The sequence below is a fragment of the Pyrgilauda ruficollis genome, unplaced genomic scaffold (genome assembly GCF_017590135.1).
Source record: "Pyrgilauda ruficollis isolate IOZ18807 unplaced genomic scaffold, ASM1759013v1 scaffold46, whole genome shotgun sequence".
Lineage (NCBI taxonomy): Eukaryota > Metazoa > Chordata > Aves > Passeriformes > Passeridae > Pyrgilauda > Pyrgilauda ruficollis.
In genome coordinates, this window is record NW_024526155.1 from 5,085,681 (window position 1) to 5,113,478 (window position 27,798).

General features: G+C 58.0%; 5 protein-coding genes across 17 annotated transcripts in view; 3 read left to right on the forward strand and 2 right to left on the reverse strand.

Annotated features, from left to right (window-relative positions):
* ZNF335 (zinc finger protein 335) overlaps positions 1 to 9,574 on the forward strand; it is a 10,076-nt gene extending 502 nt beyond the window's left edge. For 2 of the 12 annotated variants that reach the window (XM_041478743.1, XM_041478744.1), the window contains exons 2-28: positions 301 to 532; positions 891 to 1,164; positions 1,545 to 1,622; positions 1,848 to 2,177; positions 2,321 to 2,452; positions 2,535 to 2,693; positions 2,807 to 3,065; positions 3,157 to 3,334; positions 3,415 to 3,527; positions 3,705 to 3,723; positions 3,929 to 4,045; positions 4,124 to 4,200; positions 4,280 to 4,440; positions 4,564 to 4,793; positions 4,866 to 4,974; positions 5,065 to 5,159; positions 5,284 to 5,570; positions 5,683 to 5,824; positions 5,895 to 6,284; positions 6,372 to 6,514; positions 6,859 to 6,992; positions 7,403 to 7,506; positions 7,631 to 7,708; positions 7,906 to 7,989; positions 8,153 to 8,218; positions 8,392 to 8,473; positions 8,827 to 9,574. In XM_041478743.1, coding sequence (XP_041334677.1) covers positions 332 to 532; positions 891 to 1,164; positions 1,545 to 1,622; positions 1,848 to 2,177; positions 2,321 to 2,452; positions 2,535 to 2,693; positions 2,807 to 3,065; positions 3,157 to 3,334; positions 3,415 to 3,527; positions 3,705 to 3,723; positions 3,929 to 4,045; positions 4,124 to 4,200; positions 4,280 to 4,440; positions 4,564 to 4,793; positions 4,866 to 4,974; positions 5,065 to 5,159; positions 5,284 to 5,570; positions 5,683 to 5,824; positions 5,895 to 6,284; positions 6,372 to 6,514; positions 6,859 to 6,992; positions 7,403 to 7,506; positions 7,631 to 7,708; positions 7,906 to 7,989; positions 8,153 to 8,218; positions 8,392 to 8,473; positions 8,827 to 8,945 — 4,161 coding nt within the window. In that variant the 5' untranslated portion in view covers positions 301 to 331 and the 3' untranslated portion in view covers positions 8,946 to 9,574. Of the gene's footprint in view, positions 1 to 300; positions 533 to 890; positions 1,165 to 1,544; positions 1,623 to 1,847; positions 2,178 to 2,320; positions 2,453 to 2,534; positions 2,694 to 2,806; positions 3,066 to 3,156; positions 3,335 to 3,414; positions 3,528 to 3,704; positions 3,724 to 3,928; positions 4,046 to 4,123; positions 4,201 to 4,279; positions 4,441 to 4,563; positions 4,794 to 4,865; positions 4,975 to 5,064; positions 5,160 to 5,283; positions 5,571 to 5,682; positions 5,825 to 5,894; positions 6,285 to 6,371; positions 6,515 to 6,858; positions 6,993 to 7,402; positions 7,507 to 7,630; positions 7,709 to 7,905; positions 7,990 to 8,152; positions 8,219 to 8,391; positions 8,474 to 8,826 lie in introns of those variants that run through there. The other 10 variants (XM_041478751.1, XM_041478747.1, XM_041478746.1 and 7 more) reach the window with 10 other exon arrangements.
* A 58-nt stretch (positions 9,575 to 9,632) lies between these two features.
* Positions 9,633 to 12,666, forward strand: LOC121359614 (iroquois-class homeodomain protein IRX-3-like). The gene is made up of 3 exons (XM_041478681.1): positions 9,633 to 9,754; positions 10,044 to 10,237; positions 12,041 to 12,666. The coding sequence occupies exons 1-3, from the start codon at positions 9,633 to 9,635 to the stop codon at positions 12,586 to 12,588; spliced, it is 864 nt and encodes a 287-aa protein (XP_041334615.1). The 3' UTR covers positions 12,589 to 12,666.
* A 932-nt stretch (positions 12,667 to 13,598) lies between these two features.
* On the reverse strand, positions 13,599 to 14,524 carry LOC121359654 (E3 ubiquitin-protein ligase RNF182-like). The gene has a single exon (XM_041478754.1). It carries the CDS (start codon positions 14,322 to 14,324, stop codon positions 13,599 to 13,601), a length of 726 nt encoding a protein of 241 aa, XP_041334688.1. The 5' UTR covers positions 14,325 to 14,524.
* Positions 14,525 to 16,713: 2,189 nt separating this feature from the next.
* The window catches only part of PCIF1 (phosphorylated CTD interacting factor 1), an 11,384-nt gene continuing 299 nt past the window's right edge, over positions 16,714 to 27,798 (reverse strand). Inside the window, exons 2-17 of one of the 2 annotated variants that reach the window (XM_041478755.1) lie at positions 27,564 to 27,672; positions 24,753 to 24,891; positions 24,447 to 24,571; positions 23,899 to 24,036; positions 23,600 to 23,730; positions 23,224 to 23,378; positions 22,851 to 22,998; positions 22,583 to 22,666; positions 21,752 to 21,851; positions 21,444 to 21,606; positions 20,163 to 20,335; positions 19,638 to 19,724; positions 18,963 to 19,147; positions 18,774 to 18,867; positions 18,391 to 18,566; positions 16,714 to 17,633 (exon numbers count right to left, since the gene is read on the reverse strand). In XM_041478755.1, coding sequence (XP_041334689.1) covers positions 17,381 to 17,633; positions 18,391 to 18,566; positions 18,774 to 18,867; positions 18,963 to 19,147; positions 19,638 to 19,724; positions 20,163 to 20,335; positions 21,444 to 21,606; positions 21,752 to 21,851; positions 22,583 to 22,666; positions 22,851 to 22,998; positions 23,224 to 23,378; positions 23,600 to 23,730; positions 23,899 to 24,036; positions 24,447 to 24,571; positions 24,753 to 24,876 — 2,136 coding nt within the window. In that variant the 5' untranslated portion in view covers positions 24,877 to 24,891; positions 27,564 to 27,672 and the 3' untranslated portion in view covers positions 16,714 to 17,380. The remainder of the gene's footprint in view (positions 17,634 to 18,390; positions 18,567 to 18,773; positions 18,868 to 18,962; positions 19,148 to 19,637; positions 19,725 to 20,162; positions 20,336 to 21,443; positions 21,607 to 21,751; positions 21,852 to 22,582; positions 22,667 to 22,850; positions 22,999 to 23,223; positions 23,379 to 23,599; positions 23,731 to 23,898; positions 24,037 to 24,446; positions 24,572 to 24,752; positions 24,892 to 27,563; positions 27,673 to 27,798) is intronic. The other variant, XM_041478757.1, reaches the window with a different exon arrangement.
* LOC121359656 (phospholipid transfer protein) overlaps positions 21,872 to 27,798 on the forward strand; it is a 12,298-nt gene continuing 6,371 nt past the window's right edge. The window contains exon 1 of the mRNA XM_041478763.1: positions 21,872 to 22,496. Coding sequence (XP_041334697.1) covers positions 22,432 to 22,496 — 65 coding nt within the window. The 5' untranslated portion in view covers positions 21,872 to 22,431. The remainder of the gene's footprint in view (positions 22,497 to 27,798) is intronic.

The window sequence follows — 27,798 nt, forward strand, 5'->3', positions numbered from 1 at the left end:
CCTGGCGTGGCGGCGTCTCCCCCGCCCCGGCGGCACCGGGGCCGCCCCGCCGTGTGCGCGCGCGCGGAGGCGGCGGGGGGGACCCCGCGGCAAGATGGCGGCCAAACGCCGGGTGGGGCCGCGGGGCATGACGGGAGCGGGGGCGCCAGGTGGCGCCGGGACCCCCGTGAGGGCGCTCGGAGCGCCGGCCATGGGCCCGCGGCGGCTCCGGGGCCCCGGGCCCGCCCGGCCCGGACCCCCGCGCTGGACGGGGACGGCGGGAAGCGGACGGCGGCCCTGACGGCGGCGGTCCTCCCGCAGCTCGAGCGTAGCGGGCCCCGGCAGGGCGGGCATGGAGGAAAATGCGGTGGAGAGCAGCAGCGACGCGAGCTCGCAGGCGGCGCGGGAGGAGCCCACCGAGAGCGGGCTGGGCGTCGGGAGCTCGGTGGCCGTGTCGGCGGACAGCAGCGATGCGGCCGCGGGGCCCGGGCTCCTGTCCCGGGCCGATGACTCCTGCGTGGGGCAGAGCTCGGACAGCAGCGGGGTCTCCTTGGTAGGTGCTGGTGGGAAGGATGGGGTGGCAGGGAGGGCAGCCGCGGTTCTGGTTCCTAGGGGTTTCTGTAGACATTTCTGACAGACTGAGCTTTGCGGCCTTGGTAGGCACTGTTATACTCTGTTATACACTGTTATACCTCTAGTCCAGCTTGTCAGTCTGAGGAGCAGAACTCCCCTTGGCAGCAAGAGCAGCCTTGCAGGTCCAGGTTTTTGTCAGTACCAAAGGATTTGCTCTAATTCCTTTCCTGGAAATCTGCAGTGATACTCCGGGACATTTGCATAAGCTGGCAGCCCCAAGGGCTTGGGCTGGCAAAGGTCTCTCACCTGAGCTCTTCTGGACTCTTTTTATCTGCCAGGAAGAGGTCTCAGAGAGCAGTTCCAGCACAGATGCCATTCCAAGGATTTACCTGCCAGACTCATCCTCTATTGCCCAATCCACCTTGGTCTCCAGTGTCTCCACTGTGAGCCAGTCCATCATGGTGTCAGAGTCCCCACAGGTCCTGGTCCACTCCAGTGTCATCACCGATGGAGCCATAGTTGTGTCAGACTCCACTGCATCCACTTCCTCAGACCTGGGTTCTGCCATTGACAAAATCATCGAGTCCACAATCGGTCCTGACATCATCCAGAGTGAGTGTGTGCTCCCATGTGGAGATGGCTTGGTGGGCTGGGCAGGGAGCCACTACACCAGACCTCAGGAGGTGGGGGAAGTATGGACATGGAATTATTAAGGCTGGAAAAAACCTCTAGATCATTGAGTCCAACTGGTCAGCAGGGTTTTCTCTTCTTGCCTTGCTGCAGTGACTCGAGGGTTTGGTGAGGAGCTCATGTTGCTGGACAGCCTTCCTTCTGTCCAGCTGCTCCTTCAACCCACGGCAGGCTCCACCCCAGAGCCAGGCCTTCCTCCCACCTTCAGGCTTCTGTCTGAGCTGGAATAGCCCCATGGAGCCCCAGTGACGCTCCAGCCCCTGGATCTGGCAGTCACCACTCTGCTCTCCTCTCCCTGCCAGGCTGCATCGCCGTGACCAGCGCAGAGGATGGAAGGGCAGAGACCACACAGTACCTCATTCTGCAAGGCCCTGATGATGGTGAGGGAGCTCCCTGGGCTGTCTGTGGTGGCCATCTCTGCCTCTGAGCCTTGTGCCACTGGAGCATGGCCTGGAGTGGGTGTCCCAGCTGTATCAGCCATGGTGCTTGTCCCACACTCCTGTTGGGAGCCTGTTCCTGAGCTTGTGTTCAGCCCTGTGCCCCTTGTGCGCATGCAGCCTTGGATGCAGGTGAGGGTCTTGGCTGAGTGGGTTTTGGTGTTTCAGGTGCCCCCATGGTGTCCCAGATGGCCACTTCTGCTCTAGCCAATAGCTTGGCAATAGAGGCTGTTGGTGATGGACCTACCTCCACGTGCCTTGACCAGCCTGGCCCTTCAGAGCCTTCCAGGAAGCTGGAAGTGCTGGAGCTGCCTGCACAGCCAGGCCGAGCCCAAGAGGCAGATGGTGGGGAGGAACTGGACCAGCCAGACTTGGAGACCCTGGAAGAGATGATGGAAGTGGTGGTGGTGCAGCAGTTCAAATGCAAGATGTGTCAGTACAAGAGTGTCTCTAAGAAAACACTGATTAACCACATGAAAGAGCGTCACTTCCAGCCAGGTGTGTGCCAGGGGCTCAGGGAAATTCATCTCACTGCAGACAGCCTCTGCTCTCTCCTGGGAAGACACAAGAGAGGAGCTGGAGCACAAGGGCCTGTTCTGGCACAGTTTGGTAAAGAGCTTTTGCCTTGTTCTCTGTGGCAGTGGGTTCAGCTCTGGCTCTGAAGAAAGGACGACCACGAAAGGTGGGAGCTGTTCCAAAGACTGAGGATGAGGAGGCCCCAGAAGAAGAAGATGATGATATTATGGATGCTGGTGCTATTGATGATCCTGAAGGTAGGACTCACCCTCCCCGCATCTTATGTAGCTCAGTCTTTTCCCATCATCTTTTCTGATGTTTTGGGGCACTTGCCTGCAGAGGACAGTGACTACAACCCAGCTGAGGATGAACCCCGGGCACGACTGCCCAAGTATGGCTGCACCGTTGCCACCTCCAGCGAGGAGAGGCCACGTCGACGGCCAGGGAGACCCCGCAAGCTTCTTCGTCTGGAGAATATGTCTCAGGACATGCCGGAAGGTGAGGGAGCTGGGAGGCAGCAGCCCTGTTCAGGGGTGAAGCAGGGAGTGGTGCGCAAGCTCCTGGGGCCGCAGCGAGAATGTGATGGAGCTGTGCTGTGTTCTGTGGAGCAGGAGGGGAGGTGGAGCCCTTGGTGACGTCCCAAAGCACACCAAGCCAGGAGCTGCAGAGCTCAGAAGCAGCCAGCTCCTCCGGCATGGAGAATGGGACCGGCGAGAACCTGGCAGAGCCTGGTATCAGCCAGTCTGACTCCGAGAACAAGGACCCTTCCTCCAACACCTGTGCTGAGGATGCAGATGTCATCCCCCGGCGGCGTGGGCGGCCCTCCCGCCGTTTCCTGGGCAAGAAATACCGCAAGTACATGGGGCGCAGGTGAGGGGTGTGCTGGGCCCTCTGGCCTGTGCCCAGGGCTGGTCCAGCCCGTTTGCCACTGCAGCTCTGAGCCCTGCTCCTGTTTCTGCAGGTACTACTACAAGTCCCCCAAGCCCCTGATGCGGCCCTACCTGTGTCGGATCTGCGGCTCACGGTTCCTCACACACGATGACCTGCGCTTCCATGTCAACTCACACGAGGCCAATGACCCACAGCTCTTCAAGTGTCTTCAGTGCAGCTACCGCTCCCGGCGATGGTCCTCCCTGAAGGTGAGCTTCACCTGCCCTGCTTCAAACCCACAGGCTGCCTGGCAGCCCCAGGTCTCATGGCCCTGGTCTGCCTCTTACAGGAGCACATGTTCAACCATGTGGGCAGCAAGCCCTACAAGTGCGAGGAGTGCAATTACACCAGCGTGTACAAGAAGGATGTCATTCGGCACTCCACAGTGCACAGCCGGGACAGGTGAGGGCAGCACAGTCCTGGGGACTGAACAGCACTGACACTGTTCTTCCTGTCCTGGGAGGGTGACCATGGCTGCCCCATCCCCTGACCCTTTCTGAAATGGAGAGTTTTGGTGTCTAGGTATAAGGAAGTTTGGGGTGTGGCTGACACATGGGGCTTTTCTTACTTCTTTTTCAGGAAGAAGAGAGCTGATCCGGTGAGTTTGAATACTGTGTTGACTCGAATCTCAGCACTGTTATATGGGAAGAGGCACATCCCGGTCTTCACAAAATCCCAGTGCCTCATTGCGGGCATGGTTTCTGGATCTCCTGAGGAAAGGCAACCCAGGTCCTCCAGTGGGGAGAGGGTAAAGAAACTGGTGAGCTCATCCAGGTGATTTCATCTTTATGCTCTCCATCCAGCCGCCAAAGCTGAACTCCTTCCCATGCCCTGTCTGCAACCGTGTTTACCCCATGCAGAAGAGGCTTACACAGCACATGAAGACACACAGTACAGAGAAACCACACATGTGTGACAAGGTGAGGGGGGAACAGCCTGGGGAGGGGCTGGCAGTGGGTGAGGAAGGGCAGCGGGTGAGCTCTGCTTTGTTTCACCAGTGCGGGAAGTCCTTTAAGAAGCGTTACACCTTCAAGATGCACCTGCTGACACACATCCAGGCCATTGCCAACCGCAGGTAGGAGCCCGCTGTGCCTGGGCAGAGCCTGTGTCCTGCTCCCCCTCAGCAGGTGTGAAAGGTGGCTTTGTCCTGACAGGTTCAAGTGTGAGTTCTGTGACTATGTCTGCGAGGACAAGAAGGTCCTGCTGAACCACCAGCTGTCGCACATGAATGACAAGCCCTACAAGTGCAGCGTCTGCAAGTATTCCACCTTCCGGGAGGACTTCCTGGTCTCGCACATGGCAGTCAAGCACACAGGTGAGAGAACCTGTTTGACCGATGCCCTGCACCCCCCTTCTCCCAGAGACAGTCAGAGTCTGCCTGCTCTCCCTCCCATCCCCTGGGGACTTCCTGCCTGAGTTCCCCTCCCGGGCCCTGCAGGAGGGAAGCCATTCGCTTGCGAGTTCTGCCACTTCACCACCAAGCACAAGAAGAACCTGCGCCTGCACGTGCAGTGCCGCCACGCCGACTCCTTCGAGGAGTGGGCACAGAGGCACCCCGAGGAGCCGCCCTGCCGCCGCCGCCCCTTCTTCACCCTGCAGCAGATCGAGGAGCTGAAGCAGCAGCACAGCCAGGTGCAGGCACCGGCTGAGCCAGAGGCCAGCTCACCGGTGAGTGCCATGCCTAGTCCCAGCTCCTGGTGCTCGCTGCCCACTGTGCTGTCAGCACTCTCTCTCACACAGGCACCTCTTGGCCCCATCACTTGTCACATGGTCCAGGCTGTTACAGGTGCAGAGCCCTCTGTTCTCTCTCAAGGTTCCCTGGAAGGGGCCACCATCATCTATGAACAAGGTAGGTGAGCATTCGGGAAGGGGGTGGGATGAGGAGATGAGGAAGGAGGTAGGTGAGCTCCTGCCTGACCCTTCCTATCTGACCCCCCAGATGTGGCTGGATCAGCAGAGCTGGCCACACAGACAGCCCTGGATCTGCTGCTGAACATGAGCACCCAGCGGGAGCTGGCTACCAGCTCGCTGCAGGTGGGCAGAGTCAAGGGGAGCTGGGCCTGCTGGGGGCTGGCACAAGGAGGCTTCCCAGCCCTGTTCTGCTGCAGGGGTGTCTTGCAGAGCCTTGCCCCCTTGGCTGAGCTGCTCTATTGTACAGGTGGCAGTGGTGAAGCCAGATGACCCAGGAGAAACACCAGGCCCCTGTGAGCTGCAGGCACAGGAGGAGGAGGAGGAGGCAAAGGTGGACTGTAAGGAGCAGCAGCAAAAGTTGGTGATGCTGCACATGGCAGAGCCTGGGCAGACACTTGTGCAGGAGGCTTATGGGGAAGCAAGCCTGAGTGGCTCGGAGCTGCAGCAGATCACCATCCCCTTCAGTGGAACAGCAGAGTACAGCATCATCGCACCCATCAGCGAGGAGATCCAGGCTCCTGGCACACTGTACAGGTCAGCTGTATGGGAGGAGTGGGGAGGGGGAGGCACTTCTGGCCTCCAGCTGGGAGGCTTTAGTGATGAGGAAGAGGAGGAGGCAGATCGTCCCTGACCTGGTGCTCTCCAGCAGTGAGGAGGAGAGTCCTGTGGAGACCTCCCACACAGTTGTGGTGAGCGGAGCTGTGATGACAGAGGAGGCACTGAAGGACCATAGCAATCACTACATCATGTCATCCAGTGTCCCAGAGAGCCAGTTCCAGACCATGGAGGTAAGGATCTGAGCCTTCTCCCCATCCCAAGCAGCAGTGGGAGCAGATGTGACTGGTGTTTCTCTCACAGCCCCTCAGCGGGGATGCTGCCTTTTCCTCACCTGCGGAGGGCCAAGAGGCAGAGCCCGCCGGCATCAAGTGGCCCGTGGTGCAGTGTGTCACCAGTCTGTTCCAGAAGGACTCGTCTTTATCCCCAGCATCCGAGGGGCAGGAAGTGTCATCCCCAAAGATCAAGTGGCCTGCACTCCAAGGCATGGCCAAGAAGCTCACATGCAAGGTTTCCACAGCCAAGAAGCTCTCATGCAAGATTTCCACGGCCAAAAAGTTTTCATGCAAGATTTGCACAGCCATGTTCACAGGGAGAGCGGAGATGGAGAGTCACAAGAGAGCCCACATTGGGCCCAGCACTTTCAAGTGTCCCGACTGTCCCTTCACTGCCACACTCTGGCCAGAGGTCCGGGTAAGTTTCCTGGTGCAGAGCAGCCCTGGGAACAAGGGCTTTGGAGAAATGGGAGTTTCTGACCCAGCACTTGTCCTTGTGCCCCAGAGCCACATGGTTCAACATGCCAACCTCCGGCCACACAAGTGCCCCCACTGCAGCTTTGCCTCCAAGAACAAGAAGGACCTGCGCAGGCACATGCTGACCCACACCAATGAGAAGCCCTTCGCCTGCCAGGTCTGTGGGCAGAGGTGAGTGGTGGAGCTGGGCTGATCCTGCTTTGAGGGATCCCACACAGCTCTACAAGGCTCAAGAGGAGGTAGAATCTTGGCAGAGCTGTCTGCCCCAAACCTTCCCCAGCATCGGCCCATTAGAGGGGACAGTGGCCTTGGGAATGGTTCCTGCTGCAGGTGGACCCAACTTTGTCTCCAAGGTACCTCTACATAGGAGGATTCAATCCCTGGGACTGCTGGGAACATGCTGGGAGAGGGGACAGACCATGTTGTAGGATGTGCTGATGGGGCTCATGTTCTGCTGAGAGCACAGGATCCTGTGCTGCCTGTGGCACACTCCACCTCACTCTGCCTCTCCATAGGTTCAACCGTAATGGGCACCTCAAGTTCCACACACAGCGTTTGCACAGCTCAGAGGGCAAAAGGCCAGGGCCAGCTGCTGCCCAGCAGACCATCATCCTGAACAGCAACGAGGACACCCTGGCCACCCTACACAGTAAGACATGTCCCCGGGACCAGGGCTGACCTGTGGGTGTCCTACATCCGGAGCCCCGTGCAGGGTGTCCTACATCTGGAGCCCCACCTTGTGGGTCAGGTGGGGCTGAAGGGCCAGGAGGACCCTCCTGCAGTTGGAATTACTGATGGAGACAAGAGACCAAGGGGCTGGGCCCAGGCAACTGTTCAGAATGAGGGGGGCCTTTGTTCCCTCCAGACAGGTCCTGGTAGATCAGTACATGTGGGAGCAGCTCACACTGGAAGCAGAGTTGAGGTTCTGATATGGAGGGTGAGCAGAGCCCAGAGACTGCCTCGTACTTTTCACTGGGGCAGGTGTCAGGCACTGGGGAGCGAGCCATTGGTAGCCCTGGCAGTGTCCCCAGCAGCATCCCCACTCTCTCTGTGTTGCAGCAGCTCTGCAGGCTGGCCAGGCCGTGCTGGCTCCCGAGCGGCTGCAGCAGGCTCTGGGGCAGGAGCACATCCTTGTTGCACAGGAGCAGAGCGTCACCAGCCAGGTGAGTTGGGTCCCTTGGCCTCAGCTCATGTCCTGTGTGGCTGCTCCTCACAGTGGGGACCTCCTGGGGGGCTGTGGTCAGGCCCAGCCCCCCTGACCACACTGGGAACTTGCTGACGTTGCAGGAGGAGGCAGCCTACATCCAGGAGATCACGACTGCGGACGGACAGACAGTACAGCACTTAGTGACTGCTGACAACCAGGTGAGGGGACATGGCCCACGGATGGGAGACTGTCTAGTGGGAAGAGCTGGCAGCAGCGGGGGAGGGCAGGGCTCCACAGGGAGAGCTGAAGGCACTGGGGTGGTAGAAACAGGCACAGGAGACAGACCAGATACAGCTGTTGTGATGGGGATGGGGAGTGGTGACCTTTTTCTGCGTCTGAATTCCCATGTTTGCAGGTTCAGTACATTATTGCCCAGGAAGGTGTCCCACACTTGCTTCCCCAAGAGTATGTTGTTGTCCCGGAGGGACATCACATCCAGGTGAGCTTCAGACTATCTGCTTCCATCACATGGTGGGTGGGGCTCATGGGCTGTCGTGTGAGGCTGGGCCCCCTCCTGCTCCCTCTTGCTTACTCTGGGTCACAGCATTGCTGGAGGCCTGGACACCCACAGACCCCACCACAGCCTCACTGTTTGTCCCCAGGTACAGGATGGTCAGATCACCCACATCCAGTATGAGCAGGGTGGCCAGTTCCTCCCAGAGTCGCAGGTAAGGAGCCAGGCATGGTGGCAGGAGCTGGAGGGTGGGTCTGAGCCTGCAGTTGGAGAGGGATATGTGAAATAGAGGGAGTTCCTGAGCTGGTGCCTGAGTGCAGCAGCCATGGCTGGAGCAGCTCCAGGAGGAGCCCTCCCCTCAGGCATTCCCTGTTTTCCCCTCTGTAGATCCAGTACATGCCTGTGTCACCAGAGCAGCAGCTCGTCACCCAGGCACAGCTGGAAGCAGCAGCACACTCGGCTGTCTCAGGTAGTAGCACAGCCCTGTGTCAGAAGGGCCTGTCCTCCCAGACTGGGGTGCCAGTCCTGTTGTTGGGGTTGGCAGCAAGCTGTGCAGCAGTCCTTGGTGGGAGGGCTGGAAAGATCAGGCTTGATCACTGTTTTGTTGCCAGCCATGGTGTCCAAGGGCAGATACTTGCTGGTCCCTGCCTGTCAGTTGTGGAACAGGGTTAAGCAGAGCTGTGCTCCCCGCTGGAGCCCCACATGGGCAGGGTGGCCTTTTGTCCCTTCCTGGGGACAGGTGAGGAACATGGAGGGGAGCCCTGAGTCGGCAGTGGCTCCCCCTGCCCTCGGTCAGAGGCAGCACTGACCTCTCCCCTGCAGCAGTGGCGGATGCGGCCATGGCCCAGGCCCAGGGCGTCTTCACCGCCGAGGCAGCAGCCGAGCAGATGCAGCAGCTGCAGCCGGGCATCCACTACGATGTCATCACGCTGTCGGACTAGCACCAGCCTGCGCTGCGCCAGCGGCCGCACGGGCAGCAGCCGCCCCAGCCAGCAGTTGCCTTATTGTGCCGGGGCTGCGAGGGACGCACCTGAGCCGTGGTGGCACAGACACAGCCAGGGACACGCTGCCGCTCAGCCCTGTGCCGTGGGGGTCCTGCACCTCCCCCCAGAGACTGCTCAGCAGCCACAGGGGCAGCCCTTGTGTGGACGGTCTCTTTGCCTGTTGCACTTGATGGTCTGAAATCCCTTTCCTGAACGGTCTGCGTGGGCAGCCATGGATCGGCGTCTGCCCAGCACATGAGGATCCTGGGGAAGCCATGGGGCTGGGCACAACTGTGTGGTGCAGTGTCAGAGATGAGGTGTGTGCAGCCACAGCTGCTGCTCCCCACAGCCATGGGGCCAGTGGTCCTAGTGTGCCAGCAGCCAGCCCTCCTGCGGTATCTCCAGCCTGCGGGCAGGCAGCAGCAGGGCTCTGGACTGGAGGAACCCAAGGAGAAGGAGGCAGAAGATGCTCTATTTTTCTTCTGAAGAGGAATGGACTCTCATGTTAATCCGCTGGTGGTTGTTGGAGGGTTCAGCTGTGACATTCTCAAGCTTTGACTATGCTTATGAATAAAAAGGGATGGAGACCTGTGTGTGTGCCTGCTTGGGGTCCAGGGGACAGGGATGCCACAGCCCAGCCTGAGCATGGCCCTGGAGCTGAGGCCTCAGGAGCCCAGCAGTGTGCTGGCCGACGCCCTGGGCTATCAGCTGCCTCCCGCCCGAGTGACCTTGACTCCTGAGAAGCGAGCCAGGCAGCTGGGACAGCGGTGGGCTGGGGGCTGGAGTCATGAAATTAATCGAGTGGTAAACAGCCTAAATCCCGTGTAACTCTGTCCCGAGCCACACACCGCCCTCCTGAGCGGCTTGTCTGGGCCTATTTACATGCGATTATAACAGCTAATCGCAGAGTTTTAGTTCTCTGCTCCTGCATTAAACTGATTATCCACAGAAGGGAAAAAGGCCGGGAACCACCGTGGCTCGGTGAGAGCCTCTGAAACCTGAGCCCACGGGGGCGGGCTGATCCCTGCGGGGCTCTCCCTGCCCTCCTCCCTGCAGGGTACGGCGATGGCACCGGCGCCGCTGTGGGACGACCCCCGACCACCAGGGCAGTGAGCTGCGGGTGGCCCTCACCTTCCCCGAGGTGGCTGCGCCGATGTGGCTGTCTCAGCTGTGGCTCTGTCCCGCTGCCTTCACCCCAGCCTTGCCTGTGCGCGGTGGCGCTGCTGTGTGGCTGTGCCTGCCGGGCTGCGGTTCGCTCGGGTCCAGCTGTGTCCGCCTGCTGTGCCGGCTGCTGGCCGTGGCCCTCCCTCTCCAGCTGTGCTGTGCAGGGTCCGGGTGCTGCGCGCAATCCGCAGGCGCTTTCCTAGATTACAGCCCCATTATCTAATCAAGCAGATCCACGGTGCTGATTAGGGCTGGACGAGTCCCATGGGGACAAGGTTATGGGGCCACCGCGAGGCCACAGCCAGGGCTGGTCCCAGCCAGCAGCACCAGTGTCCTGGCTGGCTTGGGACTTCCTCACCTGTGGCTGCCCAGAGCACACCATCAGCCCACTGTGGGACAGATGGGCCCAGAGCTCTGGCTGCTGTGTGTTGGGAGCTCCAGGTGCTGCTCGGGCTCTGGCCATGGGGTAAGTGTGGGGGCATGGCACCTCTGGGTGCTGGCACCTCAGCCCTGGGACCTTCTGCTGTCACCCGGGCCTGCAGAGATCCAGGGATGTGGCCGGGCTCATTAGCACCGGTGACCTTCGCCTTCCCGTCCTGGCCAGCGCTAAGCGGGTTTGTTACATATTTAATATCCTGAGAGCGTTATTAGTCGGTATTTAATGACGGATACAACCTGTGGGATAATCCCAGTCTTAGTGGGGAGGCGTGGTGGCAGGAGCAGGTGGCTCAGGGGGTCGCAGGCTCTCGGGGCCCCTCACACAGCTGCCCACCACTGCCCTGCCCACCCAATGCCCTGCTGTGCCAACCACAGGAACCCCCCAGTGCCTTGCAGGGGTCCCCGCTGTCCGTGGGGCTGCAGGACCCTTCCCCTTCGTCACTCTGCTGCTGGGAATCCAGAGGCAGGCATGGCAGTGCTGGGGCTTGGGTGAGGACCTGGCCAAGCCAGAGGACGAGCAGGATGGGGCAGCATGGGTTTCTATCACCCCACCAGGCTAACATTCCTCCATCAGCCCCTGGCCCTCCAACCTTCCACAGCATAGGGGGCTCTGCCACCCACAGCCCCAAGTCAGGTCTGGGGTCATGGATGGGACACAGCTCAGCACTGCAGTAAAGCCCCAGCTGGGCTGTGTGCTTGTGGTTTGGGTGTCCGTGGGACTCCATGTACCGGCCCCAGGGTGCCATTGTACCCCACCCCTGGGAGCTGTGTAGGCTGTGCTGAGCTCCGGGGGCTGGGAGGGAGCAGGGCTCTGGCTGGTGGCAGGCAGGCAAGGACGGTCCCTGCAAGTCCCTGCCCAACAGTAGCTGGGGAAGGGGGGGTTTCAGGTGCCCCAGATCCTGCTGCTGCTCTCGTGGGTGCTAATACCCCCTAATCAGCTGTCAGTCACTGCAGACCCCAGCAGCTATAAAAGACCCGGGAGCAGCTCCCCGGCTCCTCTCCTGCAGTATGGCAGCACCTCGTGGCGAGAGGAGCCCAGGACAAGAGCTGGGGGGCTGCGGGGGGCCTTGGGGGACCCTGCGGGGGCCACCCCAAGCCCTCCTGCCCTGCCCCTGCCCCTACTCCTGCCCCTGTCCCGTTTTGGCCGGGTACAGCCTCCTGCCACCCCCTCTCAGCCTCGTGACGCCCCTGGTAAGTGCCGCGCTGCAGCTCCGGGGGAGGAACGGGATGCGGGGCTTTCCCGGGACCGGGATGGGACTGTGTGGGGTGGTTGGAATCGGGGCTGGGGACCTGCTATCCGAAGCCCCCGCCCCTCCCCGGCATTCTCCTGCCCGCACACACATCCCGTCCTGCACTTGGCACTTGGGGTGCGCATGGGAGAGGAAAACGACGGGCAGGATACAGCTCTGCCCTCTCCCACACACAAAGGGCCGAGCCCTGACATCCTACAGCCCCTCTCCTCCGGCTGTCATGCCCCCGGTCCCACCCTGACACCCTTCTGCCCCTCCAGGTCTCAGCCCCCTATGAGGTGCCGCTGGGGCTGCCCCCAGAGCCCGCGCGGGTGAAGGCGGCGGCGACACGAGAGAGCACCGGGGCACTGAAGGCTTGGCTGGCACGACACCCCAGGAACCCCTATCCCAGCAAGGGGGAGAAGGTGATGCTGGCTGTGGTCAGCCGGATGAGCCTCACCCAGGTCTCCACCTGGTTCGCCAATGCCCGCCGGCGCCTCAAGAAGGAGAAAAAGGCGAGCTGGGCCACACACAGCGCCTCAGATGGCGAGGACAGCGAGGGCGAGGGGGTCCCGTCGGGTGCTGTCCCCATTCCCAGTTCCAGCCCCGTGCAGGATGGGTGTGGGGGCAGCCCCGAGGTGACAACAGGCCCTGGGCAGGACAAGCAACCGCAGAAACCCAAGATCTGGAGTGTGGCCGAGATGCTGGAATCTTCCCCCAGCAAGAACAGGTGTCTCCCGGGGGTGCCAGTGGTGCTGGAGCAGGTATAGGGCTGGGACAGTCACGTCCTGTCCCCAAGGGCATGACAGGAGCGACAGCCATGGGACCCAGCAACTGCCTCACCAAGGAGAGTGGGAGGGACACAAAACAGTAATAAATGTGACTCTGTCTTGGGTCTCCTGGTGTGCCTGTGTGTGGTGGGGATGCTGGTGGGGATGCTGGGGGGGATGCAGGGGTGCCAGCAGAGATGGTAGGGTAATTTCACTGCCAGTACTGCAGAGAGGAGCCCGTGTGGAGCAGGGCAGGTCCAAGGCAGAGATTAAAAATAGACTTAGCTCTTCTTAATAAAAGTAATAAAATGGTTAGCAGTATTAAATTAATCCTTACAAAACAAAACCCAAGGAGGTTAAATAGAGACTGGAGGCTGTGACAAAAAAAAAAAAAAAAAAACAACAAAAAAAACAAAAAAAAAACCCACAATGACTACAAAATAGCTGCAAAGACATCTTTACACACCAAAGAAACTCCTCCACTCCTCCCCTCTGGGACACAATGTCAGCGAACACGAGACTCACACATGAGAAAGAAACACAGATGCAATGGGAGCAGCCCCACGAGGAGCGTGGGCGCCACAGACAGAACTATTTACACTATGGACACGGAGCCGTGCTGGGCCAGTCCGGCCGCAGGAGCCCCCGGGCTCTGCCCGTCCCTCTCCTGCCGGGGCCCCTCCGGCCGCTCAGCGCCCAGCACTCGCGCTTCCTCTGCTGGCATCAGTGTCCTGGCTCCTGCTCTTTGTCTGCTGTGGAGGAGGACAAGAGCTGAGGTCTGGCCCAAATGCTTGTAGGCTGCAACGAGCTCCTGCAGCTGCTGCAGCCAGTGTGAGCACCCACATGGAAAAGACAGTGCTGTTCTGCATGGGAAGGCACCGGGCACTGAGCTTCTCCCCCTGGTCCAGGCTGAGCATGCTGTGGGTCAGAGGACATGTGTACCTCAAGGGACAATGCCCCAAGGAACCCAAATCCTGCCTGGCTCAGGCACAGGGGTTGGCTGTGCAGGGTCAGGAGTGGGGGAACCCAAAGACCTCCAGGCACAGGCACTGGCAGAGGCTGTAGACAATGCAGAGAAGGAGGGTGGAGGGCACAAGACTGACCAGGATGATGCCCAGGCTGTGGTGCTCGATGAGCAGGAGGTAGATGCCGAAGGGCAGGGAGCTGAAGTAGAGGAGGCAGAGGACGCCCAGAATGAAGCGGGGGATGGCTTGCCACCCCCAGGAGCGCCACTTCTGCCCGGGGCCGTGGCAGGGCAGCGCACCCAGGCTCGTGGGGCGGTACAGCCGCACCACCTCCAGCCTGCCCAGGCTCTCCGGTGGGGCTACGTCCTCTGGCACCTCCAGGATGGTGACAACCAGGCAGTCGGGGCTGGATGCGGGCTCCAGCACACTGGGGCAAAGGAGTACCTCAGGAGATAGGGGTGGACCCCGTTTCTTGGCCCGTTCACGGCCTGTCAGCAGTGCCAGTGCCTCACCGTCATCCTGCAGCTGCTGCACGTCCCCGCCCGGCACCGGGCTGTGCTGGCGGCAGAAGGGGCAACGGAGCTGGGGGGTTGAAGTGTCCCCCGGGGGAACAATCCTGCGCAGACAGCGGGCACAGAGGCGATGGCCACAGCGGAGCAGCTTGGGCCTGCGGGCACGGGCGTCGAAGCGGCTGTAGCAGATGTGGCACTCCAGCTCGGGGGACGAGGGTGCCACCGGCGGGGACACCAGCTTGCTCTCTGGCTGGGCCATGCTCCTGGTGGGCTGCTGGGGGCTGCCCGGGCTGCAGGGAGGGGGCACCGCTGTCAGCCAGGGCTGGGGGCAGGCCCCGGGCCGCTGCCTCCCAAGCGTGGGGTCCCAGCTCCGCTGCACGCCATGGTCATTGTCCCGGCCAGACCCCGGGGCTCGGCGGGAGACAGGGGCAGTGAGAGCACGGTGGTGGCGACAGCCCCTCCCCGGCCCCGACTCCAACCCCCGCCCGGTGCCACCGGCGCTGGCACTCGCCGTCATCCCGGCCGCTGCTTTGCGGGGAAAAAATCGCTCCCAGGGGCCGGCACCAGCGGAAGGGCAGCTCCCGGACACGTCTTTGGCCCTCACGGCGCGTGTGGGCTCCCTGGGGCCCCGGGATGGCTCCGAACACCGGCTCTGCCGGCGGCGGGGACCCCGCACCCCGCTCCCCGGGCGAGCAGCCCTCGGTCCGTGCTCCCCGCCCCCGCTCCCGGCCCGCACCGCATCCTCTCCCGTACCTGCGCTCCGCAGCTCCCGGCGGGGGCACAGCGGCGGGTCGGTCCCCGCCGCCGGCGGGCTCGGTGGCACCGGTGGGCTCGGCGGCGGCGGGCTCGGGCCCGGCAGCCCCATGGGGGGAGGCGCGGGGCGCTGCCCGCCGCGCTGCGGGGGCGAGCACGGCGCAGGGGCCGCCGGCAGCGCCGCGGCGTTGGCCCGGTAACGGGGAGCGGGGAACGGAGGGGGAGCTCGGACGGGCCGTGCTGGAGCCCTGCGGAGCCTCCTCTTGCAGAACCGGGCCCCGCCGGCTGCTGAGGGGTAGGCGCAGGGGTCGATGCAGGGGGCGGTGCGGGGTTTGCTGCGGGATCGGTGCGGCTCCCGGTACTCCAGGGTTCCCCGCTCACCGTCAGCCCTGAGGCTGCTCCTTCCCGGCGTGGGGCCTGCGGTAGCGGCGCTTGGGGCTCACTATCCCCGGGGGTCGAGTTGGGGGCACTCGCGGGACACAGCACTTGGCAGGTTCAGGCTGTGCACAGCAGGTTGTGTTTCCCAATTACAGGGCGTTTCCAGCAGCCCAGGGGGGCAAAAGCACTCAGTGGTCCCCTCCTTTCCTCCAGACAGGAGAGTGACAGCACTGCCCACCACAGGGACAATGGTAGTGAGGGCCTTTTCATCCAAATCCTCCAGGTTTAGTACAGCCTGATGGAGCTTTTATGAGAGGGCTTCAGCTCCTGGTGTGCCTCATTCCCCAGTCCTGCCCATACCACCCACTGCTCCCAACCCTCCTACAGCTGCCCCTCACATCACAGCCCCTCTCAGACTGACCTAGTCCTGGTTATCTGCCTTTGAAATGCCCCCAGTGTCAACCTTATGTGCCCCGTTGACCATCTCTTGCTCTGTCAGGATAAAGGAGACTCGAGAAGCAGCCCACACCACAGGCTTCTGGCCACTGATGTCACTTACACATCCCTGTGAGACCACAGCCACTGGATACTTAACCAGGTAACTGCCCCTCACCTGGGGGAGCAGGCAGAGGGCTCAGTGTGCACTGACTGACCAAGGGATGGGTTAGGCACACTCCCAGCATCAGCTCATCTCTGCTCACCTGTGCCTCAGGAGCAGGTGGTCTTGGGTCAAAAACAGTGATTAAAGAGGGGAAAAAAGGCTTTACAAACTGCCACATTCACAGCTGACGTTCCCAACTGCCCTGACTTAAAGGACATCAATGATCTTGTCACCATCAAAAGCATCTCTGGAGAGCTTCGAAGCCTCTGGGAGTGGGCAGCATCTGGCGCTGGGCAGTTCCTGCCCACTTCAGGGTGGCACTGTCACTGCTGTGGCACTGGCAGCAGCAGTGCTGTGGCACTGGTCCAGTGCCAGCAGCATTGTGGCATCCCACAGGAGAGGCTGGCTGTGCTGCCTGCCCCGAAGAGTCCAAAGGCACTTCGAGTCGAGTGCACTTCCCTGCACTTCTCCGATGGGAGAGCACCAAAACCTCACTGGAGCAGTGTGGTGGTCAGGCTGCTTCAGGGGCTCACACTGGTCATTAGGAAACGAAACTCACCAGGAGGGCAGGGCTGCCTGGAACAGGGCAGATGCCAGACAGCTCTGAAAAATCAAACCCCAACATTTTTCTGCCTTCCACCCAGGCAGAGACCAGACAGGGGTGAGCACAGACCCCAGACACCAAAGAAGGCAAGTCATGGACACAAGCAGGGCTGTATGCTGGTTTTAATGTTCCTAAGAACTAGGAAACAGAAATCAAAAATAGATTTTGCTCTTCTTGATAAAAGTAATAAAATGGTTAGCGGTGTTAAATTAATCCTTACAAAACAAAACCCAAGAAGGTTAAATAGAGACTGGAGGCTGTGAAAAAAAAAAAAACAAAAAAAAAAAAAAAAAAAAAAAAAAACCCAAAGCCCGGAGGCTCCGCATAAAAACCACAATGACTACAAAACAGCTGCAAAGACATCTTTACACACCAAAGAAACTCTTCTCCTCCACTCCTCCCCTCTGGGACACAATGTCAGCGAACACAGGACTCACACATGAGAAAGAAACACAGATGCAATGGGAGCAGCCCCACGAGGAGCGTGGGCGCCACAGACAGAACTATTTACACTATGGACACGGAGCCGTGCTGGGCCAGTCCGGCCGCAGGAGCCCCCGGGCTCTGCCCGTCCCTCTCCTGCCGGGGCCCCTCCGGCCGCGGCGCTCAGTGCCCAGCACTCGCGCTGGCCATCCATCCCTCCGTCTGTTCCGCCGTCCTTCTGCCTGCCCACGCGCGCGTCCCAGCTCTGGCTGTCCCTTCCCTCGGCGCTCCGGCGTCGCGGAGCTGCCGGCTCCTCCTGCCGCGCCACACTGGGCTCCCTCGCCCCTGCTGAGGGCTGTGGCTGAGCCTCCTCTCCCACTGGCCGCCGGACGCTCCCGGCTCCTGGGGGCTGGCATGCAGTTCGCAGAGGAGAGCAGGTGCCGTGGAGCTGCTGCGCAGGAGTCCCGGGCCGTGCTGCACAGCCAGCAGTCTCTGCTGCCCCGGCCAGCCTCCCCCGGGGCCACCGGCACCTCCCCTGCTGCCTCGCACCTCTGCCTTAGTTGGGATTAGTCTCTCGGCTGCTGCTCTGCTCTCGGCCCAGCTCCCGCTCTTTGTCCGCTGTGGAGGAGGAGGAGGAGGATGAGGACGAGGAGGAGGAAGACGAGGAGCTGAGGGTTCGGCCTGAATGCTTGTAGGCTGCAATGAGCTCCTGCAGTCGCTCCGGCGTGGGCTCCCACTTGGCAAAGCCGGCGCTGTTCTGCAGGAAGAGGACGGCTGTGTTGTGCACAGCCTTGTAGTACATCTCCTCCCTGCAAGGGAAGAGCACAGGCATCAGCACCTCCCCTGGTCCCCGCCTAAAGCCCTCAATACCTGCTCCTCCTCTTCCTGCCTGCACTAGGACAAGTCTTTGTCCCATCCTTTCTCTCATTATTCTGAGTAGAAGGGAGGCACAGTGCAGCCTTGGGAAGTTCTGAGTACAGCAGAGGGTCCTAAGCTTTCCAGGAAGAAAACACTGATGCTGCAGAGTCCCATTGCTCCCTACCAGTACATGCATGTGCTGGAACCTTGCTGTCCCTGCAGAGGGGACTCAGCACAGTGAGGCATCAGTCCTAAGCAGGTAAGAACTTCAGTGTTCAGGCACCTGTTGCTTAAACAAGCTGCTGCTCACACTTGTTGCCTCAGCAGCAGAGCAGAGATCAGCCTGCCCCACTGGGGACCAAACCCCCGCTGCCCCTTGCCTCTGCTCCCCCAGTGATGTCCAGCTGCTGCAGCACAAGCAGCTACCAGGCCTGAGGGCTGGCAGAGGCACAGATCAGTGCCACAGGTGTGACCTGTTCCAGCTGGACTCGTGCCCAAGGCATACACCTCTCACAAGCTAAAGTTAGCAGTCATTAAACAGACGTTGAATTCACCATGCTGTCTGCCCATCCTAAACACCCAAAGTGATGATGTGGTGCACTTGTCCTTGCCTGCTCCCTGCTTCCCACTGATTTCAGCTTGGGAGAGGATATTTCTGTCACACAGCTTCAGAGCTGTGTTCCCAAAGGATCTGAGAACAAAGCCTACTTTTTGCAGACATGCTGGGACCCGCTGCGGTACTCGTGATCGAAGGCCGGCAGGATGAGCTGGTGTCGCTTGAACTTGCTCTGCTCCATGCGCGTCAGGGCTGGCGTGGGGGGGTCCCGCCACTCAGGGATGAAGACAATGAAGGAGAGCGGCTCACTGGAGCTCTCCAGCAGTTTCTAGTGCAAGAAGAAAAGGAACAATCTCAGCACTGACTGAGCAATGACGTGTTTAATGAGTCCTACAGAAAGGAAATGCTTCTGCTTCAAGAGCAGTGCCCAGCTGTCACTGTCCTCTGTCCCTGCCCTCAGGGCACAGGAGTGGTGAGGAGCAGAGGATGGACAGCACAGCTCCATCCCAAACAACCCCACTGTGAGCAGACATACCTCAAAGTGAGAGACCATGGCATCCATCAGCTCCTCACAGAATGGAGGATTTGCCTCAAAAGAACCACTTATAGGGAAGAAATCCAGGCACGGGCTGGAGAAAGAGGCAAAGATCCCCATCAGCTCATCCTGAGTCATCTCACGGGCATGCATCCACACCCACGCAGAGCAAGGGAACGCAATACTCACCCCCTGGATCCAAAATACCCGTCTGTGTCCAAGAAGGCGGAACAGTACTGTTTAAAATAGCAATTCAGGGGCGAGGCAAAGCATTCAAAACTCACTCCAAAGAGCTTGTGGAGGGCTTCAAAGATGTGCACGGGAAGTGCCCCTTGCAGACCAGTCCCTTCATACAGCCCCACACCGAACATCATCTGAGGAGAGCAAACCCTGGTGAGCCGTGCCAGCACTCGCTGCTCCTGCTGTTCCCTTCACTGAGCATGGACCCACGGCCACATGTCCATGCACCCACTCCTCTAGGTATGCAGGGCCCCCTCGTCCTTTCTCAAATTCGTGTTGGTCCCTGCATGTACCCAAGAATGCTCTTTAGAGATTTTATCCAACTCTGACCCCACAAAACCATCAGTTTTCTCTTGTACCCAAGTGACCCTTCAGCTGCCCCTCAGAGTCAAGAGCTACTGAAGGTTTCCTTCACAAACATCTTTACCCACACCAAAGTCTCGTGTCAAGACCACAACTACTCCCCAGTCCACAGTCCTACCTCAGCATAGCATGAGCAGACTACAGACCCAGTTTAAACCCCGTGTTGCTCCAGGCTCCCAAAGCTGTGACTCTTTCCCAGCGCAAAGACAAGTCCTCAGTGCTGCCAAGGCTTTCTGATGTACAGCTGTGGTGAGACCGTACCTGATATCGACGGAGAAGGCACCAAACCCTGGGCAGGAACTTTTCAAAGCCTGAGTCGTCGATGCAGCTGTACCGATAAAGAAGCCACTGGAAGAGAAAGCCAGCCATTGAAGACACTGGGAACAGCCAAGCTATGGTGATACACGCACATTGTGACAGGGAGAGGGAGGCTGAGGAGCAGGTGGGCTCTGCAGGGAGTTGTCAGCACATCTGCTGTCACTGCGTGAGCCACCAGCTTGTCACTAACACGAAATGAATGAACCACCACAGCAACACGTGTCTCTCAGCAAGGGTTGCCTTGGTTTGAGTACAATGTTCTGGCAGCACAACATTTACTCAGAGCACACACCCAACACCTGGGAAATACTCCCAGCAGAGCCTGACCCCAGCTAAGGTGAGAGTAACTGTCCTCATGGCCGTGGCAGTGTGTGACAGCCCTGCAGGGTCAGTTGGCCAGCCTCTGCCCAGCCCTGCCCAGGAGAAGACCCTGCCCCAGGGGCAGCAGAGGCAGCACCCAGCCCTTACCAGCTTGCTGAAGTAGTTGCGGCTCACTTTGACCATCTCCCCCTTGTACCGCACACACGCCACGTTGTTCTCCATGTGCATCTCCACGCTGGGCAGTGGCGGGGAGGGGATGGCCAGTCTCACGGGGTAGCAGTACACCAGCCTGTCCTGGACCTCAGGAGCTTCCACCTCAGCTTTGGAGAATGAACAGAAAGGCAGTCTGTGAGAAGCCAAGGGTATTCGGGACCAGTCTTCAGTCCACCTCAAAAGACACAGCAAACCAATCAGGGCTGAAGGGCAGGGTGGTTCTCCCAAAAAACCACCATGGTGGTCCCTCACGGATCCTGTAAGCAGCTACCTAAGTTCCAAGGTGATTCCCCGATGCAGACAGCACACAGCCACCCCAGCATCCTGGGGCATGTTCCAAACAAACAAAACACTCTTTTTGTTGCTACTGTTTCTTATTTCAGTTTGCCCCAAAGTCATCCAAAAAATAATAAAAATTCAAAGGCTGCCGAATGCAGGAGGCAAAGGAATCTCCCTGCACCTTGTGGTTATCCATTGCCTCAGCTTCAGGGAGAGCTCATAAATCAGCTGGAAGGAATCTCTGACTTAATGGGGTTGGAAGATATGCATCAAAAACAATGGCAAAAGGCAGACATTGGGACCTGAAGGGAGCCTGAGCAGAGCCAGGACCCAAAAGGAGAAAGGACTACAGACAGTGGCAATGAAAGGAGCAGGCCCCATGGAGGAAGGAAACGTTGACTAGAGGCAGATGCACAGACATGAGCAAAAGAAAGGACAGAGAAAAGATCAAGGAACATGAACTCTGCCAAGAAAGGGCGCAGAGTGGCAAACTGGGAGGCAGAGGGGTGCAGAAAGGTGCTCAGAACACAAAAAACGTGGCAAATGAGAATAAAGGGAAAATACTCAGCCTTACTAAGGAGATGTCAGCTGCTCCCAGGAACTCATGAAGCAGCAAAGCAAAAAAGTACGGTCCAGTGAAATGAACAAATGCCCTGCTCAGTGTGGCCTGCTCCTAACAAGCTACTGCATCCTGGCAAATCACATATTTGTAGTATCTGATATTACAGCTGGTCACAGCATCTGATGGAAGACACTGTGACTGAAAGCTGAGGCCTGTGTTGGACTGGATGTTTCTTACTTTGAAACAGACTTTCTAACATCTGGAGACAGAGCTGCCCTCCCAACAGGTAACACTCTCTGAATAAGGACAGGCCAGACCATGGGGCCTTTAAATGCAGTGCTGCACTCTACAGCTCTTCAAAGCTGGCTGCATACCAGAGATATTGTTCTCTTTGAGTATGGCAAGATGCTTCTCCCGGATGCGCTTGACGTATTCCAGGGATATGTAGTAAATTTTACTGCAGATGCCTTCGACAGAGTCCTTGGCTGCAGCAGACACGTGGGGCCCACACTGTTTGCGTAGGTGCTCCAGGCGGTCCTGTGGAAAGAGAGAACCAGAGTCTCTCACACGGCCACCACTGGCTCTCCAGGGGTCTTCAGTGTCTCCAGAAGGACCTGTACCTGTCCCCACATGCCCCCTCCCCAGCTCCCTGTGCCCAGCCACACATCAGTGGTACACTGACCATGTAGTCCTCCTTGGAAGCAGAATGGTCCCGTCGCAGCCAGCTGAAGGTGTCCTCCACATTCCACTTCACCACCTTCCTGCTGTCTGGGGAAGCACTCCTGCCAAAACAGAGGCAAAATTTAACTCACAGCTGCACAGCAAAATATCCCACCCTCCTCCAAAGTTTTCTATCAGTAGGGAATGTGGACACTGTCACTTGTCAAGGTCCATCCCTGCCACTCCCCTCCAGTTCTCTGGAAAGGTGTTCCAGATGTTTGCATGGTTGTGGACTGCTATATTCTCTCCAAAACTTGGTGTACTGGCTGCTGTCCTCTCTGCAACAGGAGAGGCCCACACAGCCTTTTTTTGTCATGGCAGTGGTCCATTTTAATACTGCCTCTAATTTTCAAGAACTGCTAGGGGCTTGTGACCTAGAGAAAACTACCCTGTTTGCAAACTTTTCCTTTCCCCACAAGGTTCTCCCTCACTATCTTCCTCAGTTCTGTCTCCTGTGGCAGAACTGGTCAGAAAAACCCTATCTTGTATACAAAATGCTCTGTAACAGCAGTGAGTGCCCAAGCACTCCTATTTTCCTGATTTTATCTCAGGGATAACAAAAGACATTCCACACTCAGTACTTCATTGTCTCCACACACATTCAGCTCCCCAGTATTACATTTTACAGGTCATTATCAAAAGATGGCTCCAGCACTACTGTTTTTCTTCTGTATGCTCCTAACCTTGCTTTTCCACAATAACATTATGCCAGTGCTGGATAAGGCAGGATGAGAAGCCCCTATAGCCCTTTTGTCTTTTCTGAACGTGACAGCACTGCGAGAAGAGCTCCCACCTGGATTCAATCAGTCTTTTTGCAGCCTCAGCATACTTGAAGAGCAGCCTCTTGGCTTCCTCTCGGAACTTAATTCTGGATAACCTGAGGTAAGTTAAATTCATATGCATGAGTCTCACAAAGGCATGGAAGACAGGTTCAGTTCCCCAGCTTTCCTTCACCAGCATTGAAACAAATGGAAGCACCACAGCAGAACCGCGGCAAGTAAACCACCAGACCAGACTGACCCAGAACCATCCCAACAAAGTTCTCTGTCTGTGAACAGTACCTGATGGGAATGTCATTCATGATCTCTCTGAACATGGAAGGAGACACTACTGGCTCGCAGTCACTCGGTAAAAGAGGATCTGTCCCTTTATCAACCACTTTCCTCTCCAACATCCAGCGATTAAAAGACTCCCTTGGGGGGTCAATCCCTGGAGATGCACAGAAGAAGGATCTAATCAATACAATACAGAAATGCCCAGTAGCTCTGGTAAGGATCATCACACAAAGTTCTGCCTAATCAATTAACAAACAATTCCACAGAGTATAACCATCACAAAAAGAGAACGCAGGGACTAGACACGCATAAAACAGAAGTCAGATCACCACAACAATAGAACTGAGAAGGAAATCAAAGGAACCCAAGTGAAACTCACCTTCTCGCTGCTGGCAGAGCTCACGGTAATGCTGCCGCAGCTTGAGAATGAGCTGGGACCGAAGCAGCTCCACCTCGGGGTGTGGAGAAAGCACTTCTGATGGTGCCCTCTGCTTAATCACAGCATTTGTCTGAATATCCAGGTCCCAGTATACTCTGAGGCAGAAGAAAATGTCATCAGGATAATCAGATTATTGCTTAATTATCAAATATTACTTTTAAAGATGCTTCCTTGGGCTATTTCACCAGCGTGGAAACCAAACTATCAAGACTCTTAGCAGTGATTTATCCCTCAGGTTTCTCAAAGATATCTGGAAACCTGTGTGTCTCAAACACTTCACTGAGAAAGGAACAGAAGACAAACAGAGACAACTCACTCAGTTGGTCGTAGAAGAGCTGCCTGCTGTTTGTCTTCAGGTGAAACACACCATGCCTTCAAAACAGAGGTTCCTGGAATACTGGGAGAGCTGGGGACTGGCTGAGCAGCTGGGTTCCCTGGGACATCCGCCTGTGTGCATGAAAGATTAATTACTGCACCAGAGAGACAGGTAAAGGAGAAGCAGCCCAGTGAATCAAACCAGAACACCACGCAGAACACCACGCAGGAGACCCCTGTGAGCCCTCCAGCCCCCTTGGTTTAAGGCTGCACATGTTTGATTCAGAGCACCATACCCACCTTGGGCTTCTTCACACTGTTGCCACTTGGTGGAACCTCTTCTGAGAACCTCCTCTTCCTCTGCTTGCTCTCCACAGAAGCATCTGCCACCCCACCTTCCAGTGGCATTGGAGCCGCGTTCAGTCCCAGAGGGTCTGACTACAAGAGTCCAAACAACAACAGCACACGTCAAGCTCACCCACTGCCACTGCAGTGTCCCACTGCACTGCTCCCAGCTCCCACATGGATGGAAATAAGGACACCACTAGTCACACCTGCACAAAGCTGAAAGATTCTCTTCTAGATGTCTATATGCTTCTTAAAAATAATGAGAAAAACTCATCACAAATCCCCCACGCTGACTGTTCTTTGAGAGGTGCATGACTCCTGGAACAGCAACACCTGACAGGCACCTGACAGAGGAACACTACCCCAGAATCATGCCAGACAATGGACCGAGCAAGGAGTTCTCAAGGCACAGAAGACCCTCCCACACCTGTAATCTGAGTCCTACAAACCATGAAGACCCCAGCCCTGGTACAGCACTCCCAAGGTGAGTGAGCACTTACTATGACATCGTGCTGCCCCAGCACAGGCATTTCCCACAGAGACTGGTTGGTGAAGCGGTTGAAGTAGTACGGGCGGTTCTCCCGCTTGCTCCAGCACTTCTCCCAGCCAGCCTGCACCAGCTCATCTGAGAGGACACTGAGAGTCAGGAGAGGAGCATCCTGCACGACAGACCTGCCCTGCAGGTGCCCAGCACTGTCACAGCACACTCTGAAACACACATCATTCCCAGCCTCCCTTGGCAGCTCTGTTTCAGCCCCTTCCCCACTGGCAGAGCCCTGCAGAATGCCCGAAGGCAGAGCTGGTACCTGGCAGGTCCTGTACCAGGCGCATGGGTTTGGGGGAGCTGGGCTGGTTCTGGTTGGAGGTGCCAGGTGAGTGACTCATGAGAGACGCTTCCTCCGCAGGGCTTCTGTGATTCTCATTGGCCATTTCTCAGCAACCACACTGGAAAAAACAGAGGAATATCCAGTGTTACAGCAGGAAAGGTTTGCTTGGCACACTCAGGTGTAGCAATACAAGTTCATTCTGATAATAAAACAGGAATTGAACCTGTACATGCAAACTGCACCTCAGCCCTGAAAAACACTTGTTATCCTGGATACAACAAGCTATGAGGAATGCTCAGCATTAAATGGGGTTAGCCAGGGTGTTCTTCAGGCCAGCATTCAAAATATTCCTTTTTCAGCTAGATCTCTCCAAAGAGTGAAGCATCAGATTGTAAAAAATAACATAAGCTCCTCTGTGATTATGTGCCACCTTCTGCCACACCAATACCACTGGCCAGGTCTGATCTGTTACCCTCAGAGACAGTTTGAATCAACTCACACACACATAACTGCACATCATTTCAACAAAAGGCTTTCATTAAAAAAAAAAAATCTGCTATATAAAATAGCCCTGGAGGTTCACTAACAACTTCTGTGGTTCAGAAAACCACAGGCTGGGAGTCAGGAGCTCCTGAATTATTACCCTCTGCATGTCCCAGGCTGACACGTCCTAGTCCTAGTCCTAGTCCCACAAGCAAGGCCTCAGCCAGCTGTTTTGGCCCTTGCTGCTTTTTCATCTGCATAACAACAGTTATGCAAAAGAAGGTCTGTTGGAACAATAAAGCTCCTCTTAACCATAATTTAATGTTGCCAGCTGGAGAGAAACAGCCAGGCTTTTCCTCTCTTAGTCACCACTCTTCCCCTGGGGAAGTTTCTGAAACAGCGCCACAGATTGCTCTTCTCTGGCAGCCCAAAACGCATTGGCAATGAACTGGGGGGAAACAAGGCATTTTACATAATTCCCAGCTACCTCAGACACTTAACTCTATTCAGGCTTTGGAGACACCCCACAGCACACAGCAGCACAGTCAGGGCAGCAGCAGCACAATGCTGTGCATAGTGTGCTCCTCACCTGAGCAGCACACTACCTGGCAGCAGGAGCCACGTACAGGAGCTCTCCAATAAAAACTCTGGATTTTTCTGGGGCTAAGTCACTTGGATTTGAAGCCTTCGCTGCACTTCCTGTGCATAAAGGCCAGTGGCTATTGCAGCAGAACAGAATGGCAGGAGCAAACACTGATCAAGAGCGAGGGGCCAGTAGCTCAGCTGCTCACAGCACTGGCTGAGATCAGCACTGAGGAACTCAACTCCTTCAGCCCCTCGGAAGATGTTTCCATGTTTCCAGGCAGGGTACACAAGGGAAGGTGTGGGACACTGCAGACACCTGGAGTTTGGGTCTTTGCCCCCAGAGCAAGTAGGTAATGCCCCGTGCCTGCTGCAGAGCAAGCAGGACATAACTGGGGACCTTTAATGGCCTCAGCAGTGAGCGTTGCGCAATCTCACACTCCCTCCTGAACTCCAACCCCACCACGTCCTTACAGCCACTTCACAAAGGTGCCAAGGTGAGCTGGGCCAGTGGCAGCAGCTCAGGCTCGTGTCAGCCCGTGGGTACAGGGACCCCGGAGGCAGCAGGGCTGCGAGGTAGGAGCGCAGGGAACCTCCGAGGGATGTTTAGTCCCTCCTCCTCAAACTAAAGGTACAATTGCACATGCAGCTGCAGCTGCAGCCTGCAGGTTACACAGAGCACACCCTGGAGTGAATGGGGTGTACTGGGTGTACCAGAGCTCCCAAAGTCATGATTGTCAGGATTCACAGACAGCACTGGGCACAGAGCCCTGGCCAGCTTGGATGGCACATGCCAGCTCCAGTGACCTGCCAGTGTTTTTCACCACCCATCGCTCAAAAGAGCTGTCAAATAGGGTGACTGGCTCTGCCTCCTCCCATTTATGGATAAACTGGAATGGTGGAAGTAGCCAAGAAGCTTTATCACTTGATCAGTGTTAACAAGTATTAAATCCAAGTACCCTTAAGGTCTGGGAAAAGGAAACAGCCAAACTAACAGGAATCCTGGCAGAAGCCACTCTACTTTTATGTAACTACACTGGGACTTAGACAGTGACAGGGATCCAGAGGAAGCATTTTATGGTGATTACGGTATGTTTTTATACACCATGGCAATGCATACAGTGCTTCACAAACACGGTACAACGCTGTCCCTGCCCAGAGAGCTTACAACCTAGAGCAGCAGCACAACCAGAGACCACAGTGAGGGGTAAGGAGACACAGAGTAAAGAAGTACAGCAAACAGGACCGGTATTTGTTTCCATTTCACCGAGGTAGAATTTTGTACAAGACAACAGCAAATGCAGACAAAGGAGATCAGCGACAGCCCCCCGGGACAACCCCCGGTTCTCCCCCATCCCAGAACCACGGCTGCTCCAGGAGGCTGGGAGCCAGGCCATCGCCTTCCCCATCGGCACCTATCCCCATTCCGAGCGCAGGCCGGCGGGCCCGGAGCTGAGCAGCGCAGCGCTCCCGGAGCACCACGGGCACTGGGGACCGGGGCACCGGGTCTGCGCGGGGAAGCGGCCGGGAACCTCCTGGGGCTGCCCTGCCGGAGGCGAAGACGGCACGGAGCTCCTCGGCGCGGCGGGCCGGGGCCGGCGGGCGGCCACGGGCGCCCAGCGAGTGCGGAGAGGAGGCGGCGGCGGCGACAACTCTGCAGTCTGGCCGGGAGCGGTCCGGGGGCGCGGCCTAAGCGGGGCGGCGGCCGGCCGGGCGGGTACTTACGGTGGCGGGCTGCCTGGCGGGACGCGTGGCCGTCGCTCCGTGCTCGCCGCTGGCGCGCCGGGGCCGCATCCTCATAGCGGGGCGTCCCGCGCCTGGCCCGCGGGGGCGGCTGCGGAGACAGGAGCCCGTTACGGCGCCGCGGGGAGGGGCCGCGCGACGCGCAGGCGCGGCGGGGGCACAGCGGGAGCGCGGCGGCAGTAGCGGCCGCGCTCTAAGATGGCGGCCGCGGGCCTGC

Bases quoted from the DNA above. Each gene is read 5' to 3' on its own strand.
- LOC121359614 (XM_041478681.1), top strand. From the start codon at position 9,633: ATGGCCCTGGAGCTGAGGCCTCAGGAGCCCAGCAGTGTGCTGGCCGAC. The intron at 9,755-10,043 runs GTGGGCTGGGGG...TCCTCCCTGCAG, and splicing joins GCCAGGCAGCTGGGACAGCG to GGTACGGCGATGGCACCGGC. The intron at 10,238-12,040 runs GTTCGCTCGGGT...GACATCCTACAG, and splicing joins GCTGTGCCTGCCGGGCTGCG to CCCCTCTCCTCCGGCTGTCA.
- LOC121359654 (XM_041478754.1), bottom strand. From the start codon at position 14,324: ATGGCCCAGCCAGAGAGCAAGCTGGTGTCCCCGCCGGTGGCACCCTCG.